This window comes from Heteronotia binoei, chromosome 9, assembly GCF_032191835.1.
Source record: "Heteronotia binoei isolate CCM8104 ecotype False Entrance Well chromosome 9, APGP_CSIRO_Hbin_v1, whole genome shotgun sequence".
Classification (NCBI taxonomy): Eukaryota; Metazoa; Chordata; class Lepidosauria; order Squamata; family Gekkonidae; genus Heteronotia; species Heteronotia binoei.
Genome location: NC_083231.1, coordinates 651,673 through 671,569, shown reverse-complemented (window position 1 = coordinate 671,569; position 19,897 = coordinate 651,673). Strand labels below are relative to the sequence as shown.

General features: G+C 45.8%; 1 protein-coding gene across 1 annotated transcript in view; it reads right to left on the bottom strand.

Annotated features, from left to right (window-relative positions):
- SLC2A9 (solute carrier family 2 member 9) overlaps positions 1-19,897 on the bottom strand; it is a 137,794-nt gene that overhangs the window by 51,692 nt on the left and 66,205 nt on the right. The window contains exons 7-8 of the mRNA XM_060246114.1: positions 16,608-16,795; positions 1,874-1,984 (exon numbers count right to left, since the gene is read on the bottom strand). Coding sequence (XP_060102097.1) covers positions 1,874-1,984; positions 16,608-16,795 — 299 coding nt within the window. The remainder of the gene's footprint in view (positions 1-1,873; positions 1,985-16,607; positions 16,796-19,897) is intronic.

Here is a 19,897-nt window from a genome sequence, read left to right as displayed (position 1 = left end):
TTAAGTTCATTGATAATTTTAACTGGACTAACTCTTGCTTTATCAGGACAATGATTTTAACTTGCTTTACAGGGCTGTTCCAAGGACTGACGTGATATATACCCGGAGTCCCTAACTTTTTTGAGTCTGTGGGCACATTTGGAATTCTAACACAGAATGGTGGGTACAGCAACAAAATGGCTACCACAAAATGGCATCCAGGGTCATGACACTGGGGAGCTGGACATATATGAAGCACATGGTCATTTGCCACTGACTAACTCAAGACCCAAAAGAGAAGACAAAGTATGGCTTCACTTATCAATTTTTTACAACCTCACCCACATTGTGTGTGGCCTGGGATACAACAGGGGGGCTGAAGGAAACAGAATGCAGGTCCATTAATGGTTTATGCATTGCTGATCATGTTATCAAGCCAATGCAAACCACATGCAAACCTTTCAGCATCCCAAGGACACAGCAGCAAAAGCAAGTCCTCTTTCTAGGCTTGAATGATTCATCAGCTTGCTAGAAATGCCAGAATGAGTGATATAACCTCTGAGGCTGTCTTGGAAATCAATATTCCTGGCCCCCACTGCCATGCCTCCTTGGGGGTTCTAGGGCTGGGTATTTCTACTGTGGCTGCCTGCCCACAGTCCTTAATCCTTTCTCCTTCTCCCTCATCCCTTCCAAGCTCTTTGGCTTCCTCCTCTAGGAGGGCTCTGCTGTCTTGTGTTGTGACCACCCATGCAGGTCTCAGTGACAATCCCCCTCTGCCTCACCATCTGTGCTTTGCTGACTCAGCTGGGCCACTCCTGACTGGGCACTGCTGCACTCTGTGGCTTTGGCACACTGTCCTCTGCCCTTCCTTTCATGCCTTTTGACGATACATCCGATTGGAGGTATCCCTGCCCTATCAGTACTCCCATGTTCCCTTCGGCCAGCTCATGTTTTCTTCCAGTCGGCCTGTCAGGAGCACCCCAACACTGCCTGGGCTTTGCAGAGTTGTCCAAGTGGCCACAACTGCTGTAAGAGGCAGTCAATGACTCATCAATATTATTTTTCTTCTTTGAATCTCAGTAGCTCGATTCCAAGAGAAACAAGCCATGACCATCATTTCTCCAGTGCACTGCAAATGTGCAAATTACGTCACTGCTGCTGTTTCAGCCCTGTAATGCAGGCCTTGCAGATGGAAGACAGAAGACCAGTAGAACCAGAGCTCACCTAAGGCCACTGAGTGGGTTTGCCTCTGAGGTGGGCTTGAAGCACAAGGCTTAGCTACACTGCAACTGCTCTCGCCTACAAAACGTGTATGTTCAAATATGTATTCCATTCACTGTCTTAATTAGTGATGGGCTTGGATTTCTTCTTGCTATTCTGTGCCTGACCTCAAATTCCATTTTCAGCTTTGCTGCTATGGGAACTTGCTTTCTGCGAGAGCCCCATATGGCACCAAAGCAGCAGATTTTTTCTGGGTGGAAAGGTCTAACAAATTAACACAGTCAATGAAACATTCTTGCTGCCTCATCTGATTTGGGTTTACCAACTCTGTCATTTACTGGTAAGTCTGGAAGCTGTCCGGCCCTAAATCGACCCTCTCCCCCATCCTCATGCATCAATCAGGTCTTGTTCCAGCTGTCATCTAACATAAGCCACACAAACATCTGGCATTACATGCATGGCTGGAGGATGCATTAAGAGCACCTGTCACTTTGCCCATCAACATCATGAACCTCCATTTCCAAAAGTATCAGGGCAGAATTCTTTTGTTTGCTTGTAACCAGAGAACACCAAAGCAAACCTAAAAGAAACAGAACTTCCAAATGCACAAAATCCTGGATTTTGAATGCCTTCCTTGGTCTTATGCAATACATGCAATGTTCACAATACTTACAGAGAAAACAGCAGCCAAAATCTCAATCCCTCCTGTGCTTAAGGTGATATACGGGATCATCTCCGGACTGAGCCCTGCTCCCTTGAAAATGTCATTTGTGTAGAACCAAATCTGTAACAAGAAGACAGCTTTCAGTAGCCACATTTCTAAGATGATCCTTCAGCATCTATCTAGAATGGAAAAATTATATACATTTTTCACACCTTTGTACTTATCTGTTCTCTAATTTTTCCAGGCTAAAAGCAGTGAATGGGTGGATGTGCAGAGTGCTGGCCCAGTGGACAAAACTCTGTCCCATCCCCCTTCACCATCAGAACATCAGAGGCTCCTCTTGAGGTACCGAAAGAGATGACAGCACTGGGAGATCCAATCACAGATCCCCTGAACCAGGTGCAGTTTCTTAATGACTACAAAATATTGCCCAATCAGCAGTTTGCCCTGAAACAGTTACAGCTTTCAGAGAACAATTATGGAGGTGCCTTTGCAATCAGATATTTTATGTAATAGATGTGTATGGATATTAGCAAAAAACTCCTAATAGATGGCATCCTTGGGATCATGCCAGCAAAGGAGAGGCTTGTGCAAGAATTAAGTTGTCCCCTTCCTCTAGTGAAAGCCAGCAGGGTGTCCTTGACAGAGCGACAGACATCAGCTGCACTAGCTTTGGCTCAAATCCCTGCTCAGCTATAAAAGAACACTCTGTATGTGTGTTTGTAAATGCTGTCGAGTCTCTTATGGTGACCTCCAAACCAATCTCTCATTAACTGTCTTGCTCAGGTCTTGCAAATTGAGGGCCGTGGTTTCCTTTATAGACCCAATCCATCTCATGTTGGCTCTCGCTCTTTTCCTGCTGCCTTCACCTTTCCCTAATGTTATTGTCTTTTCCAGGGGCTCTTTGTCTTTTTATTATGTGCCCAAAGTACAAGACCCTTCATTTAGTCATTTTAGCTTCTAGGGGGAATTCAGCCTTGATTTGATCTAGAATCCAGTGTTTTTGTTATTTTGGCAATCCATGATATCTGTAAAACTATTCCCCAACACCACATTTGGGTAGCCTTAAACTGACCGAAGTCTCTCAGCACAGCCTACTTTCCAGGGGATTTGTAAGAATTAAAAGGAGAGTAACAGGAAATAATATTCTCTCTCAAACCTGGTTTGGTATGACCTTTTGGGAAAGAATGCAAAATTCAAGCATATTAGCAAGTTGTCATGATGGGAAGATGTCTTCAGTGTTGCCCTTTTCTTTCTCAGCCCTTCATGGCTACCATCTCCCCCACTACCCACTACAAGACTTTTTGATAGAGGTCTAGAGACATTAGGTGCATTCACACTACACTAACTACTGTGTTTTGCAACTGAATTTTTACTATGTAAGCATAACAAAAATCCAGTTGCAAAACACATTATTTAGTGTAGTGTGAATGAATCCATACTTTCTTTAAAAAACACACCAGCTGGAAATTTAGAGGAACTGGAAGATCACAGCACCAGATCACTTTAATGCTATTGTGCTATAAAACAATACCAACTACTGATTATTTTAAAAGCTCTCTTGCAGTGTGGGGGCAGGAATATTGGGGAAATGGCAGTCAGTGGAGGAACATTGAGCTAGGTGGGCAGCTGTGTTGGTCTGAAGCAAAAGAATAAAGTTAGAATCCAGTTGAACATTTAAGACCAACAAAGTTTAATTCTGGGAATAAGCTTTCATGTCTGTGTTTACTTCATCAGATGAAGTGTGCATCACACAAAAGCTCATATCTTGTCTTAAAGGTGCCAACTGGACTCTAACTTTTGTTCTAGTGGAGGAATGAATACATCAAGCTCCCGCGTGAACATTCCCTTGCTGACACAATGCTTTCCGCACACCATGAAAAGCTGAATTATCCAGGAGGGCTGTTCTGTGCAAGTCATAGGGCTGCACTGCACAAAAAAGGCAGCCGCTTTTTTGTTAAACTGCTGTCTTTTTCTGGTTGAACAACTTGTTGGCTTTAAAACCTAAGTGGGAATATGAATTAAGCAGTTTTACAAATGTGACGGTTAAATGACAAATGACTGTGCTCTATATACTGCTGTTTTAGCTTATTGTAAGCAGGATCCTGTTTATGTCATCTCTGTACCACTTAATGTCTACTTATACTTATGCTCTGCTTCAGTTCTTTCTGATGGTTCCAGACTTTTAAAATCTGAATGCCCTGATTATGGAATGTCCCATTTTTTGTGACTGTACTGGCTCACTCTGTAATCTGTCTTGAGTCCCTGTGAGAAACTTGGATTATAAAAATGTAAATACAAATGTAAAAATGCAAATGTCTCTGCCTTCATTGCCATAACAGGGAAACACCGAAACCTTGTAGCGTTTTTGTGGGTGCAGCTTCTGCTGTTCTCCCCATGAGCGTTTCCAACAGTGACCAAGCAGTCCTCCATTCCAATCATTCTTCCAAAACAGCAAAGGGCACCCACTGGTCTCCATGAAGCCAGAAACATCTTTCCTCCTCTGCTGTTTTACAGCTCTTCAGGCATAGAACTTTGACTGCACTGCCTTATTTCATACTCGATGTCATTTTTCCTGTCACTCCTGAGTGTAATTATATGCAGAGCTATAAAGAGGGAAGGTGACAAGATAATTCCATGTCTTCTCCCAGCAAAGTATCCACAACAGGGTGCAGAACAAGCCTGTCATTAGCACTGAAATCCTGCAGTTAGCAGAAAGCTACACTTGAGGAGCTGTACTTGTGGTGGGGTGGTCTTTGAAAGGTTTACCAAAGATGCAATAAAAATGCATTTTTTGTCTGATTCTCAGTAGCAGCTGAAGAATTTGCCAGGAACACATAATTAACTCTTACCAATGATACTGTAAGAAATTCAGGGGAGAAACTAGTCATTCCTGACAAGCAATAACAAACTGATCTGGAGGGGCCAGGTTTCTATTTTTAAAAAAATAGCCTTATCTATCATCCAACACACAATTTCCAAGTTATGTTCTTAATTAGTCATGGTCATAACATCAGATTCCTTGACAGATTACTGAGAAGGTAACAGGGTTCCATTTTCCACTTCAGTTCCCTACACAGAAATCAATCTGTGCAAAAGGAGTCCATATAACTTGAAGCCCGTTTTGCGCTGACTACTGGGATTGGCAGGTGCCACACAGAGGATGCCTTGCCTGGCTACTCATGGCTCACAGAATCCCCGCACCTCACTTTCCACTCAGCCCCTGTCTCCTCACCTGGGAAGAGTTTCTCATGCAGCCCTACTCTCTTGAGGGCCCCTTGGGGCCTGTTGTCTCCATGTTCAAGGGGAGATTTACGAGATGAAGAGGCTGAAGGGTGGGTGCTGCACACAAACAGCCTGGTGTCACTGTAAGCGAAGTGAGACATAAGCCCAGGAAGTGTGTGTGGGGGGGAGGGCTTGAGAGGAATCTTGGCACCTTCTCAGTTTTCAGAACTGGGTTTATTTATTTATTTATTTATTTATTTGAGATTTATATCCCGCCCTTCCCACGAATGGCTCAGGGCGGCTTCCAACAATTAATCAAACATAAAATTTAAACAATTTCAAGTATAAAACAATTAGATATTTAAACAGTTAAAACTTTAAAACAGAATATTTCAATTTCCTGTAAACAGATGGCTGGCCAGTTACATCAGTTGTCATCCTAGCTAGGTATAGGCTAGCCGGAAGAGGGTCGTCTTACAGGCCCTGCGGAACTGCGCCAAGTCCCGCAGGGCCCTCACCTCTTCCGGCAGCTGATTCCACCATACAGGGGCCATAACGGAGAAAGCCCTTTCTCTGGTGGCTTTCAGACGGGCTTCTTTTGGCCCGGGGATAGTGAGGAGATTTTGTGTTCCTGACCTCAGTGCTCTCTGGGGAACATGTGGGGAGAGACGGTCCTTCAGGTAGGCAGGTCCCAGGCCATATAGGGCTTTAAAGGTAATAACCAGCACCTTGTACCGGACTCGGTATATCACTGGAAGCCAGTGCAGAGTCCGGAGACCCAGCCGGATGTGTCCCCACTTTGGGAGACCCAATAGCAGCCGGGCTGCGGCATTCTGCACCAGCTGCAGTTTCCGGGTCCGAGACAAGGGCAGCCCCATGTAGAGGGCATTGCAGTAGTCCAACCTTGAGGTGACCGTAGCATGGATCACTGTTGCTAGGTCGTCACGTTCCAGAAAGGGGGCCAGCTGCCTTGCCCGCCTAAGATGAAAAAATGCGGACTTGGCAGCGGCTGCTATCTGAGCCTCCATCTTTAAGGAAGGCTCCAATAGCACCCCCAAGCTCTTGACCCTGTCCACCGCCATCAGCGGCGCACCGTCAAAAGCCGGCAGGGGGATCCCCCTCCCCGGGCCGCGGCGACCCAAGCAAAGGACCTCTGTCTTCGTAGGATTTAGCTTCAGCCCACTCAGTCTGAGTCACTCAGCCACGGCCCGTAGTGCCTGGTCAAGATTTTCCGGGGCGCAGACAGGCTGGCCGTCCATCAGTAGATAGAGCTGGGTGTCATCAGCATACTGGTGACACCCCAGCCCATACCTTCGGGCAATCTGGGCAAGAGGCCGCATGTAGATGTTAAATAACATCGGGGAGAGAACCGCCCCCTGGGGCACACCACAATCGAGTGTGCGCCTCCGGGATAGCTCCCCCCCCAATTGCGACCCTTTGTCCCCGACCTTCCAGGAAAGAGAAAAGCCACTGTAAGGCCAACCCCTGAATCCCCGCGTCGGCGAGGCGGCACGTCAGTAGCCGATGGTCGACCTTGTCGAACGCAGCCGACAGGTCTAACAACATCAGCACCGCCAAGCCACCCCGATCCAGATGCCGTTGAAGGTCATCCACTAGGGCAACCAACACTGTCTCCGTCCCGTGTCCCGGGCGAAAGCCGGACTGAAATGGGTCAAGGACGGAAGTGTCCTCCAGGAAAGTCTGTAACTGCATCGCCACTGCCCTCTCAATAAGTTTACCCAGAAAGGGCAAATTTGAAACCGGCCGATAGTGTGTCAATTGGGCCGGATCTAAAGATGGCTTTTTTAGGAGGGGTTGGACCACAGCCTCTTTAAGTGGCGTTGGAAAGTGCCCTTCCATTAGGGATCTATTTATGATATCCCGCACGGGATATCTAAGATCCCCCTGGCAAGATTTAATAAGCCAGGAAGGGCATGGGTCTAATTTACAAGTTGTTGGGCGAGCAGATACGAGAATCCTGTCAACTTCCTCCAGACTGAGGGGGCCAAAGCCATCCAGAATATAATCCGAAGACAGGCTCGGGGCCTCAGGTTCGCTAACTGTCTCCAAACTGGCAGGGGGGTCGGGGCGGAGGGACGCGACTTTATCCGCAAAGAATTTCGCAAAAGCCTCACAGCCAATTTCCAATTCAATAGAATTTAACCTGCCTTGCGGCAGTGTTGTAAGTCCTCTAATTACGTCGAATAATTGTGCCGGGCGCGAAGTTGCGGACGCAATCTTAGCCGCAAAGAATACTCTCTTTGCGGATTTGATTGCCATCTCATAGGCCTTCAAACTCTCTCTATAAGATGTTCAGGTCGCTTCGTCTCGAGTACGCCGCCATTGCCTCTCTAGTCGTCTGAGCCCCCGCTTTTGTTGCCGCAGCTCCCGGTTAAACCAAGGCGACGGTTTCGGGCAGGGGCACAGAGGGCGCCTGGGTGCGATCTCCTCGATGGCCCTGGAGAGCCCATCGTTCCAGGACTCTACCAGATCATCCAGGGAATCGCCAGCGGGCCAGGTATCCCGTAGAGCCATTAGGAACCGTTCCGGGTCCATCAGGCTCTGTGGGTGAGCTAAAATACGCTCTCCGCCTAAACGGGTTTTGGGTGACACCTCCATACAGGCCTTAAGGGCAAAGTGATCTGACCATGGCACTGCTTCCATTGCAATATCAGTCACTGATATTCCGGCCGCAAAGACCAGGTCTAACATGTGTCCCGCCTGATGAGTGGGTGTTGTAACAACCTGGGAGAGTCCTAGTGTCGCCATGGATGACACCAGGTCCATCGCCTGGCTGGAAGCCGCGTCGTCGGCATGGACATTGAAGTCACCCAAGACCAAAAGCCTTGGGTGCTCCAACGCCCAGCCCGCCGCGGCCTCCACCAGGGATGGTAAGGCGCCGGCCGGTGCGTTAGGCGGTCGGTACACCAGCCAGATCGCCAACCCCTCCCCAACATCCCACATCAGGCCAACACATTCAACGCCTGGGATCTCTGGAGCCGGAAGAGCCCTAAAGGAGTAAGCCTCTCATGTGAAAAGTGCCACCCCGCCACCCCGCCCGCTAGTCCGTGACTGGTGAAAGACCGAGTATCCCGGGGGAACGGTCTGGGAGAGAGCTACCGTCTCCCCTTCGCGCACCCAGGTCTCGGTCACGCAAGCCAGGTCCATGTCCTGTTCGGTCAGAAACTCCTGCAGGACAGAGGTCTTATTATTAATGGACCTGGCGTTGCATAACACCAGTGACGGAGGCGAGTAATTCAACCTGGCCCTACTACCTGTCACCGTCGGGATGGGACGAAGGCTGGAAGGGGGTCGAGCGCTGTTATGTCTCGATCTCCTTCCTTTATAATTCTGCCTCGTCCCACCGTCATATCTTCCCCTCCCCAGGAGCACTGGAATCCCCAGGCCAATCATCTCCTGTTAATGTCCCCCTAAATTGATGGAACCGTCCAACTACCCTCTCTTCCACCCCCTCCTCCCAGCTGATCTATCTATTTTAACTAATCTGCCGTTTACTAATTAGCTATTTAACTAAATCCTCTCTAAACTTCCCAACGATTATTAGCTAAAATTTAAATTAATTTAATCTAAAGGCTTATTAATTATAAAACCCTCTTGTGTTTAGTTGGGAATCACAGAATCAGAGTTGGAAGGGGCCATCAAGGCCATCTAGTGCAACCCTCTGCTCAGTGCAGGATCAGCCTAGAGCATCCCTGACAAGTGTTCGTCCAGTCACTGCTTAAAGGCTGCCAGTGAGGGGGAACTCACCACCACCTCCCTCGATAGCTGATTCCACTGTTGCACAACTCTTACTGTAAAAAAGTTTTTCCTAATATCCAACCAGTACCTTCCCACCCTTAATTTAAATCCATTATTGCAAAGTCCTATCTTCTGCTGCCAACAGGAACAGCTCCCTGCCCTCCTCTAAGTGACAGCCATTCAAAAACTTCAAGACAACAATCCTGTCCCCCCTCAAACTCCTCTTCTCCAGACTGAACATCCCAAATCCCTCAGCCTTTTCTCACAGGGCTTGGTCTCCAGGCCCCTGATCATCCTCGTCACTCTGTACAGTGGAAGTATGACATCTTGCAATCTAGAAGTTATGCCTCTTCCCATACCAAGATGGCATTTGCCTTTTTTGGCACTGCATCACACTGACTGCTCATATTTAACTTATGGAACTTGTAGAATATCTTTAAAAAAAAATCTTAACAAGTATATATGGCACATCAATAACCCTCTGGAAATGTCCTCTAACCTACTTACTCTAATCCAAAAACCTGTTTAGAACAAACAAACAAACAGTGTTTTAAAGAAACTTGGGAAAGAAAAATAGTAACGGAAATTGCCAGAAGTTGACAGCATTGTGCAGGGGATTGGACTAGATGACCCTGGGGATCCCTTCAACTCTATGATTCCATAATAGCCAACAACGGCCACCTTCCGCTGTTGTAGTGCTCCTAAGAATTCCAGAAAAGGTCTTCTAAAATATCTTGTTTGGCAATATTTTGCTGTATATCTGAGTTAAGAGCATTCAGGATCATTTGTTTAATGGCAATGACATTTTTAGAGGTTTCACAAAAACATCAAAAATGCTGCCTTTTGATACTTTACTTTGGCAGGGGTTGCAGAGAATAACTTTTTACTTTGGGGTACCTATCAGTATTTCTAGTTTTGGGGCTTGCAACTCCCAAAACAGAGTAGCTTATGTCCCATAACTGCTGCACACTGCACATGCACAGGCCTTCTGATGGGTAGTTTTATAGCTTTTAGGCTCCAAAGGGTGCTGTGAGACACAGCCACAGGCTTCTCCCCGCCCACAGCCAAGTGCTCTCGTGCAGCAGCACCACTTGCCCTCAGTACCTTCATGCGACTAAAAGCACATAGTGGGGCAGGAGAGAGGGTATGTGTGCCTGCACAGAAGATACTTGATGAACAACAGTTACAGGTACATCATCGATCTTCTGTGCAGTACCACATGGGGATTCTAACAAGTTAGATATAGGATGGAGGGACATCAGGGCTTTTTTTTGTAGCAGGAACTCCTTTGCATATTAGGTTACACCCCCCTGATGTAGCCAATAAGAACATAAGAACATAAGAGAAGCCATGTTGGATCAGGCCAATGGCCCATCCAGTCCAACACTCTGTGTCACACAGTAGCCAAAAATTTTTATATATATATATAGGTCCATCAGTGGCTATTAGCTACAGTTTGTGTGTGTGTGTGTGTATATATACACACACACACACACACTGTGGCTAATAGCCACTGATGGACCTCTGCTCCATATTTTTATCTAAACCCCTCTTGAAGGTGGCCATGCTTATGGCCGCCACAACCTCCTGTGGCAGTGAATGCCACATGTTAATCACCCTTTGGGTGAAGAAGTACTTCCTTTTATCCGTTTTAACCTGTCTGCTCAGCAATTTCATCGAATGCCCACGAGTTCTTGTATTGTGAGAAAGGGAGAAAAGTACTTCTTTCTCTACTTTCTCCATCCCATGCATTATCTTGTAAATCTCTATCATGTCACCCCGCAGTCGACGTTTCGCCAAGCTAAAGAGTTCTAAGCGTTTCAACCTTTCTTCATAGGGAAAGTGTTCCAGCCCTTTAATCATTCTAGTTGCCCTTTTCTGGACTTTCTCCACTTCTATAATATCCTTTTTGAGGTGCGGCGACCAGAACTGCACACAGTACTCCAAATGAGACCGCACCATCGATTTATACAGGGGCATTATGATACTGGCTGATTTGTTTTCAATTCCCTTCCTAATAATTCCAAACATGGCATTGGCCTCCAAAAGCTTACAGGGTTCTTAGTACAGGGCCTACTGTAAGCTCCAGGAGGATTGGCTACATCAGGGGGGTGTAGCCTATATGCAAAGAAGTTCCTGCTACAAAAAAAGCCCTGGACATGCTCACCTATTTAAAGAGTGATTGAAGTACCACTGTCCCAATGGCAGCATCCCTTCATGCCTCTACTCTTGAAGAGTGGGCCTGTACCTCCAGAAGGGAGGAACAGCCAGCCAAGCCATAACTGTGCTCAATAGTTTGGAGCGGCTATCGGAAGAGAGCCTGGGGCGTAGGCCATCTCCCTGTCCATGGACCAGCAAAACAAACGAACAGGGAACCATCCCTGTGGTACTTAGCTGTCTGCTTTAAATAAAATGAAAAAGCATGTCTAACATCTAGTGAATGAAGTTCGTGCTCTGCCTCAGAGGTGGGCACTGGGGAAAAGGCAGGCAAAATAACCTCCTGGGAGAGGTGAAATCTGGACACCACCTTGGGGCAAAAACTCAGACTGGGCCATAACACTACCCTGCCAGGAGGAAATTAGATAAGGTATTCAATTCTCAGTGCAGCTAGTTCACTTACTCATCTAGCCAAGATAATGGTGATAAGGAAACAAACTTCCATGGATAAAAGCCAGAGGCTCAAAGGACTTTCTCATTAAATGAGCTAACTCCAGAGAGAAACAACGGGGGAACAATGGGATCTCTCGGGACACAAATTAGCCCATCCTTTAAGAAAATGCTTTGTAAGAATGTGGGAAAATAAGGAAATACCTTCTACTTCTACACGGAAAGGCGAAGTTGAAATCAAGTGTACTGTAAGTGAGAAAAAAACCAAACCTTTATTTTTCAACTCAACCAAATAACTGAAAACATCACTCAAAAGTGCCCAGTGAGGAAGGACACCCTTGCAATAACACCATAAAACAAAATGTTTTTAGTTATGCACATAACAGCACCTGGTAGAGGGCTTGTAAGTATTTACAAGAGAGCCAGTTTGGTGTAGTGGTTAAGTGTGCGGACTCTTATCTGGGAGAACCGGGTTTGATTCCCCACTCCTCCACTTGCACCTGCTAGCATGGCCTTGGGTCAGCCATAGCTCTGGCAGAGGTTGTCCTTGAAAGGGCAGCTGCTGTGAGAGCCCTCTCCAGCCCCACCCACCTCACAGGGTGTCTGTTGTGGGGGAGGAAGGTAAAGGAGATTGTGAGCTGCTCTGAGACTCTTCGGAGTGGAGGGCGGGATATAAATCCAATATCTTCTTCTTCATCATCATCTTCTTCTTCTTCTAACAGAACCTCCAAGACTTCTCGTGAAAACCTCAGGACTCCCAATTTGCCATGCCACAAGATGAAGCCTACTGAGGTCATGGTGAACAATTTCCCCAGTAAGGATGAGGTCCCTCCCACAGAAAGTGAGACAGGTGTTGACACTGGAATCAAAGACCTCATGGGTTCTTGACAAAGTGGAACCAGTTCAGGAGTGTGAGCTCTTGGTTTGGCTTCGGAGCATCTTTGGCTTTGTCTTTCCCCTTTTGAAGTATCTTGCCTGATGGCTCTGAAGAAGTCTTCTACCTCTTTGGAAAATTCGAGCCCGAATGGGCTCCACATGCTGCAGAACTGAGAAGTAGAGCCATGTCGGTCGAACCCAAGAGCCCTGTTGGAGCTGGCTTATTTTTGGATTTTAAGACAGGGTGTTCCGAGGCTCTTTAACTTGTTCATAAATGATTTAGAGTTGGGAGTGAGCAGTGAAGTGGCCAAATTTGCGGATGACACTAAATTGTTCAGGGTGGTGAGAACCAGAGAGGATTGTGAGGAACTCCAAAGGGATCTGTTGAGGCTGGGTGAGTGGGCGTCAACGTGGCAGATGCGGTTCAATGTGGCCAAGTGCAAAGTAATGCACATTGGGGCCAAGAATCCCAGCTACAAATACAAGTTGATGGGGTGTGAACTGGCAGAGACTGACCATGAGAGAGATCTTGGGGTCGTGGTAGATAATTCACTGAAAATGTCAAGACAGTGTGCGTTTGCAATAAAAAAGGCCAACGCCATGCTGGGAATTATTAGGAAGGGAATTGAAAACAAATCAGCCAGTATCATAATGCCCCTGTATAAATGGATGGTGCGGTCTCATTTGGAGTACTGTGTGCAGTTCTGGTCGCCGCACCTCAAAAAGGATATTATAGCATTGGAGAAAGTTCAGAAAAGGGCAACTAGAATGATTAAAGGGCTGGAACACCTTCCCTATGAAGAAAGGTTGAAACGCTTAGGGCTCTTTAGCTTGGAGCAACGTCGACTGAGGGGTGACATTATAGAGGTTTACAAGATAATGCATGGGATGGAGAAAGTAGAGAAAGAAGTACTTTTCTCCCTTTCTCACAATACAAGAACTCGTGGGCATTCGATGAAATTGCTGAGCAGACAGGTTAAAACGGATAAAAGGAAGTACTTCTTCACCCAAAGGGTGATTAACATGTGGAATTCACTGCCACAGGAGGTGGTGGCGGCCACAAGCATGGCCACCTTCAAGAGGGGGTTAGATAAAAATATGGAGCAGAGGTCCATCAGTGGCTATTAGCCACAGTGTGTGTGTGTGTGTGTGTGTGTGTATATATATATATATATATATATATATATATATATTTGGCCGCTGTGTGACACAGAATGTTGGACTGGATGGGCCATTGGCCTGATCTAACATGGCTTCTCTTATGTTCTTATATTCTTATGAGGCCTTGGGTGCGTTCTCCCCTCCCACAAGAGTGCCTTTAATTTCAGGGTTCTCTTGTCATGAGCCTTAGGGGTAAATTTTAAACAGGCTTTGCTGCTGGACATAGAATGGTCCTCCACAAGGCAGAAAAGACACAGTTCATGATCATCATCTGTGTCATTTTAGCACTGCATTTCAGCGCATTTCTTAAACTATGCCTCCTAGTGTCATAGCAAGACACAGAAAACCCAATGAAGGAATCTTCACTGTAGATGAAGAAAGAGGCTGGAGGAACACAACCTACACTGATGGTGGCAAATAAAACACGGGGTAAGTGGTGCTGCTATGTAGGAGCACATAGCTGTGGGCAGGTTTAAGCCTACAGCTCCATCACACAGTGCCCTCTGGAGGCGAAAAGCCATAAACCTGTAAATGCAAATAGGTCTCCTAGCACAGGAGTCCCAACTCCAGGACTGTTGGTAGCCGGGCCTCAAGAGAGTTGATCTTCCTCCCCACCCCCTCTGTTTGCAAAGGAAAGCTGGAGCCACCAGAGGAGGGTAGGGGAAATGATAAAAAGCTGAATACTAATTATTAATAATTATCATATCGCAGTGTGTGTTGGAGATTCTAAGACTGTCTGGCACTCAGACCTTCTAGCTCTTTTAGCATTATGCACCACTAGGTGGTGAGCTAGACTTGTTTTCATTTCAGAGGTGGTTTGCCATTGCCTGCCTCTGCATCATGACCCTGGTATTCCTTGGATGTTTCCCATCCAAACCAGAGTTCAGAAGTTAATGAAATAATAATTGATTTCTTTTCTGTTCAGAGGAGAGAGAAAGTAGCATAGTATAGCCTAATTCTGTCAGCTCCTGGAAGCCAAGCAGGGTCAGCACTTAAAAGGGAGCTTGCCAAGGAGGGTGATGGCAAACCACCTCTGCTTCTCACTTGCCTTGAAAGCTCCTTGCTGGGGTCGCCATAGTTTGGCTGTGACTTGACGGCACTTTATGCACACAGTCTCTTTAGAAATTACAGGAACTTCACAGGCAGCCTCCCCTTCAGTCTTCATTCTGCTTTTAGATTTTGCCTTTAAAAGCTCAACACACATTGGAATGATCCATCCTTGATTGTATCTCTGCTGCACCACTAATGCACCTTCTTCTGTGGCTTTCAAGATCATGTTTCACTTTGTGGATTTTTAAGCCACTTCTAGTGCTGTGGCTGTTCTGCTGCCCAGGACAGGTCATCGTTTGCTGCCCTCACAGCCTCCCTGAAGGGACCACTCACCTCCCCATCTCAGTCTGTCAAGCTCCAGGACACTCAACTGAGCTTGACATTCGCTGCGGCCAACCCAATTAAGCCTCTCTCTATTCAGCTTATCAACCAGCCCCCAAGTTATTTGTTTGAAGGTTTCAAAAACACCAACAGAGTGTGTGGTTATTTCATGATTCTAATGATGAGTCAGTTCCTCAGATGCACTTCAGAATAAACCAAACTCAAACAACTTGGTTTGGTCTGGATCCAAATGTGCTTAATTTGGGCCAGATCTGAACTTGCTTCACTTGCTACCTGAACCCTCCGCTGCCCCCTTTGGGAAGCAGGAAGCAGAAGTTAGGCTTGGATATACATATGAACATTCAATGGAGAATCCGTTGAATGTTCTCCAACTGGCCACAATTCTCAGGGACAATCCCAATTTTCTGGTATCTTCAGCCCTGCTTTGGGTTCTGCCTGGCACCTGAGGCGAGATGGGTGGCAGCCCAACAAAGGGCCCTCTCAGTCATGTCAGCAGGTTTATGGAAGTCCTTCCCCAGAGAGATTCATTGTCCTCCAGGTGAAGCCTTTTCTGTTCAGTCTAGAGTCACATCACCGTCTCCCTTTCTTCTTCATTTTTAATTGCTGGATTTATTTATGTGTTCTGTTTTATAAGCTGATTCCTAATATCTTTGCAATTATTCATCACCTTAAGGGCTCTGACTGGGCAGAAAGGTGACATACAAATGTTTTAAATAAGTACCTGTCCTTGGAACATACCCATAGGTGCCCTCATTTTTTTTTGTTAAGGTGAGGTGCTACCACTGCTGCTCTTCAGGTTTCAGCTCCCATTCCAGGATTTCTATAAATTCAATTGCTCTGCACCTTGGTGGATACAAAGGTAAAGGTAGTCCCCTGAGCAAGCACCAGCCATTTCCGACTCTGGGGTGATGTTTTCATGGCAGACTTTTTACAAGTGGTTTGCCATTGCCTTCCCCAGTCATCTACATCCCCCCCCCCCAGCAAGCTGGGTACCAACCTCAGAAGGATGGAAAGCTGAGTCAACCTTGAGCTGGCTACCTGAACCCAGCTTCCATTTGGATTGGAGTAGAGCTTGGACTGCAGTACTGCAGCTGTGCCACAGGGCTTGTGGATACACCAAGACTCCCAGACTGCCAGTTCACACACTACAGCTGCAGAGTCTATTTTAAACTGTAGATAACATGGCTGTACAACAAATTGTTCGCCTTGTATTGTATCTCATGAAAAGAAGGATCACCTTCCCGGCTTTCACACCTGTGGTGATTACCACATGTAGCAGAGGCTGAAGAGCCTTCAAAGTGATTCACAGTATGAAAGAAGGAGACAAGCATGTCCCTAAGTTTATCTGTGAAATAATGGAGGATCAGCTGCCACCAAGAGTTACAAGAAGGAAATTCCTGAGGCTTCCTGTGTCAGTCCACGGAGGCCTGCATTTCCCATGCATCCAGTGGCAATGGATGCTCCTCACAGGGAATCTAGGAGCCCCTCTGTTGGGTTCCCCTTGGCAGCCTAAATTTGAGGAAGTGAAGCTGAGTTTGGGGATTTGGAGGGAATGTCTCTATTTCAAACCAGGCTCCACTTTGGGGGGGGGGGGGAGGGTGTCATCCTGGACCTGGTTCAGAAAGGGCTCAGGAGAACAGCTCAGCCTCCAGCACACAACTTGAAAAAGTTGTCTGTCACAATCCTCAACCAGCCCAGTGGAACCCTGGATGTGGCTACTCACAGCATTCAGGCCACAGAGCTGATAGCAGGCCATGGTGACAACGACTGTCAGGACCTGCCACCTCTTGCTGGAGTCACTCAAAAGTTGAAGGATTGAAGCTACTTGGATGTTCCTCTGCATCCGACTCTCTTCCAAAACTTCTTCAACTTCATATGACACATCAGATTTTCCACGGAAGGTCTGTAATGCTGCAAACCGACAATTCACACATCTGTTTAGAATGCAACCAGTAGCTATATGTGCATAACCAATAGGCAATATTCACAACCATTAAATACTTCATTTTCACTGATTATTCCCCTCCCTCCCAGAGTCACAGAAACGGAGTTTTCCTTCAGTTTTAACTTACAGCTAGTTCTGTCTGGTAGATAAGGCTTCACAGAAGCCACAGTTCTGTGACAATCTGGAGAACATGTGGAATGAGGTATTGGAGTACAGGTGCTTAAACTTAATAAGTATTATTAGACTGATAAGAACAGATTGACTTAGTAGAGAATGCTTTCCCAGACAAAAGGCCAAGGTGCAATCTTAACAAATAGTATAGTTATATTGCTGGATATCCTATTTTCATGTGGCTCATCAACGCACTCAAATTGGGAATTCTGATTCTTACAAATTGGTATTGATGCTCATGCTGTTAGAGACCCAGATGAGGAGCAATACCGTGGTAAGGATTTCCTCAGTAAAGTCAAAGCAGAGGGCTGCAGAGTAGTGAACAATGGTCTTTGTAAAATGGGAGTTATAAAGCACAAACAAAGATATTCTTCTAATAAATGCACCAAAGTAATAATTTTGAAGTTGGGAAAGCTTTCTTCTAAACTAGCTGCTTGCACCCAAGAGTGAAATGCGCATTTGTGAGTTTTTTTCCTTTCTGATTTTTCCCCCACATTACCAGTATTTGTATAAGACACACAAACAAACCAACACAGCCACATCTAAGCCTATTCAGACAGTGATCCTCAGTCTTTGAGAAGACCTGCTGCGGGTGGGGGTGGTCCATGCTCAAAATGTCCTAAAATAGCTTTTCACCCCAGGAGTGTCTCAGACCTTCCACTCTATTCTATATCTTTCCTGATACCCTGGGAAACAGATGTGGAGATTGTGCATGGACTTGGAGGTGCAGAATTTCGCCCTGAATGCCCTCATCTACTCACTCTGAGGGCTTCATCTTCAAGGGAGATTTTGCATTCCATTCTGCCTTACAGCAGGTGCGAAAACCAAGCTAACATCTGGACCTAAATACATTATCACATTATAAACCAATGGAAGGCCAAACAGGCTAGTAGCTAAACCACAGACATCAATATGGCCAGGGTCCTGCATACCTTAGGGACCACCTTTCCCTGCATATGCGCATCACCAATAGGCAATATGCCCCAGCGAGCACTTTGGTCCAGGTCTCAAAACCTGTTGATAGTTCCCAGCATCAGAGAAGTGAGGCTCAAATCAACAAGAGCCAGGGCCTTTTCCGTTGCTGCCCCTAGCTGGTAGAATGAGTTGCCAGAAGAGATCAGGGCCCTGTGAGAGCTTTCACAGTTCTGCAAGGCCTGCAAAACGGCACTCTTTCGCCAGGCATTTTTATAATGATAACATCGGCAGCAGCGGGATTGGCCCATAGAAACATCACCGATGATCTACCTCTTCATGCTATCGCGATCCTAGGAGCTCTTAAAATGGCTAAGCACCATTCAGATCGCTGCCTGAAACCTTGAGACCAGTATAAGTAGATGTCTATATGTTTTTATTGTTGTTCTATTTTATTTGGTAACTGCGTGACCTCAAATTTGTGAGCCGCCCTCAGCCTGCCTCGCTGGGGAGGGTGGGATAGAAATCAGATACATAAATAAATCTCTCATTAGCCCACCAGCATCTTGACTTTCAAATTATGTGCATCACAGGTTGATTTAGTAATAGATACAGCACTGCTGACCATTGCCATACCCTCCATCATTTGGTGCATGCTGGCTTAAAAGGTCCCACAAAATCTCTATACGTAACATTTGTGGACCTGGCACCTGCTGTTTTAGAAGCTAAACAATCATTGTGAATAATGGCTAGTATGCTTTATAATGCAATTACATAATATTTATTCCTTACATATTAAGCAGATAACAAAGATAATACAACAATTCTTGTGATTCTTTGATTTAAATTAAAGTGATTGAGGTCACTTTAATATGAATCTATTATCCCATTTCAAAATCAGGTTTGATGCTGTGCCTTGTAAAAGCAAGATGGAATCATTTCAAAGAGGACACTTTCAGATGGGCTTTTTAAACTGTTGTATGCATGGTGCATTTGGATCAGTTGTTGAGTTTCATATGTTGTCCTAATTTCCCATGGCACCTGCTGTTTTAGAAACTAAACAATCATTGTGAATAATGGCTAGTATGCTTTATAATGCAATTACATAATATATATTCCTTACATGTTAAGCAGATAACAAAGATAATACAACAATTCTTGTGATCCTTTGATTTAAATTAAGGAAAGTCCCAGCCTTGTAAATGCAGAACAGCTTAATGAACCACTGAAAATCCAGATGTAGCTCATTTTGTGGTTAATCTTTCTCAAAAGATATTCTTAGTAAGTACCTATTGTTTATAACTCTACATTATATCAGAAGCAATCCAGTCCTTTAATTTTTTCATAGTATGGTATAAAGCAGGGGTTTAAGCGGCCCAAGGCCCGATGTGGCCCTCCCAGGGCTCAAATCCATTCCCCCAAGCAACTTTCTTCTGCTTTCTTTTCTAGGGCTGCTGCTGCAGCTGCACAGTAGCATGCTTTCCCCCCAGCTCCCTCAGTGGCTCTTTGCTTCCTGCTTCTTGTCTCCCTCCCTTGCCCCCTTTCTCTCTCTTTCTCTTTCACATTGCAGCAATTGGGACTATATTGTAAAGAAGAGGCCCTTAACATCAACTTTGGTAAGACTAAAGTGATGGTTTTTAGGAAAAGGGCCCAAATATCTTCCTGGAGTATACTTGGCAACCCAATTAATCAATGTAGCTCCTTCAAATACTTAGGTATTACATTTAGAGAGAATTTTAACTGGAATGTGCATATTGCCACAGTTAAAGCATCTGCTGCAAGGATTGTGGGGGCTATTCTGAGATTCTATTATACTAAGGGAGGTTTTCTTATTGACCCCGCTTTAAAATTATTTAAAAGTTAAGTCATTCCCCATCTTTTGTATGGTGCTGAGGTCTGAGGATGGAAAAAGGACATTCTTACTGGTGTGGAAACTATCCAAAATCAGTTTCTAAGATGCATACTGGCTCTCCTTAGGGGAACAC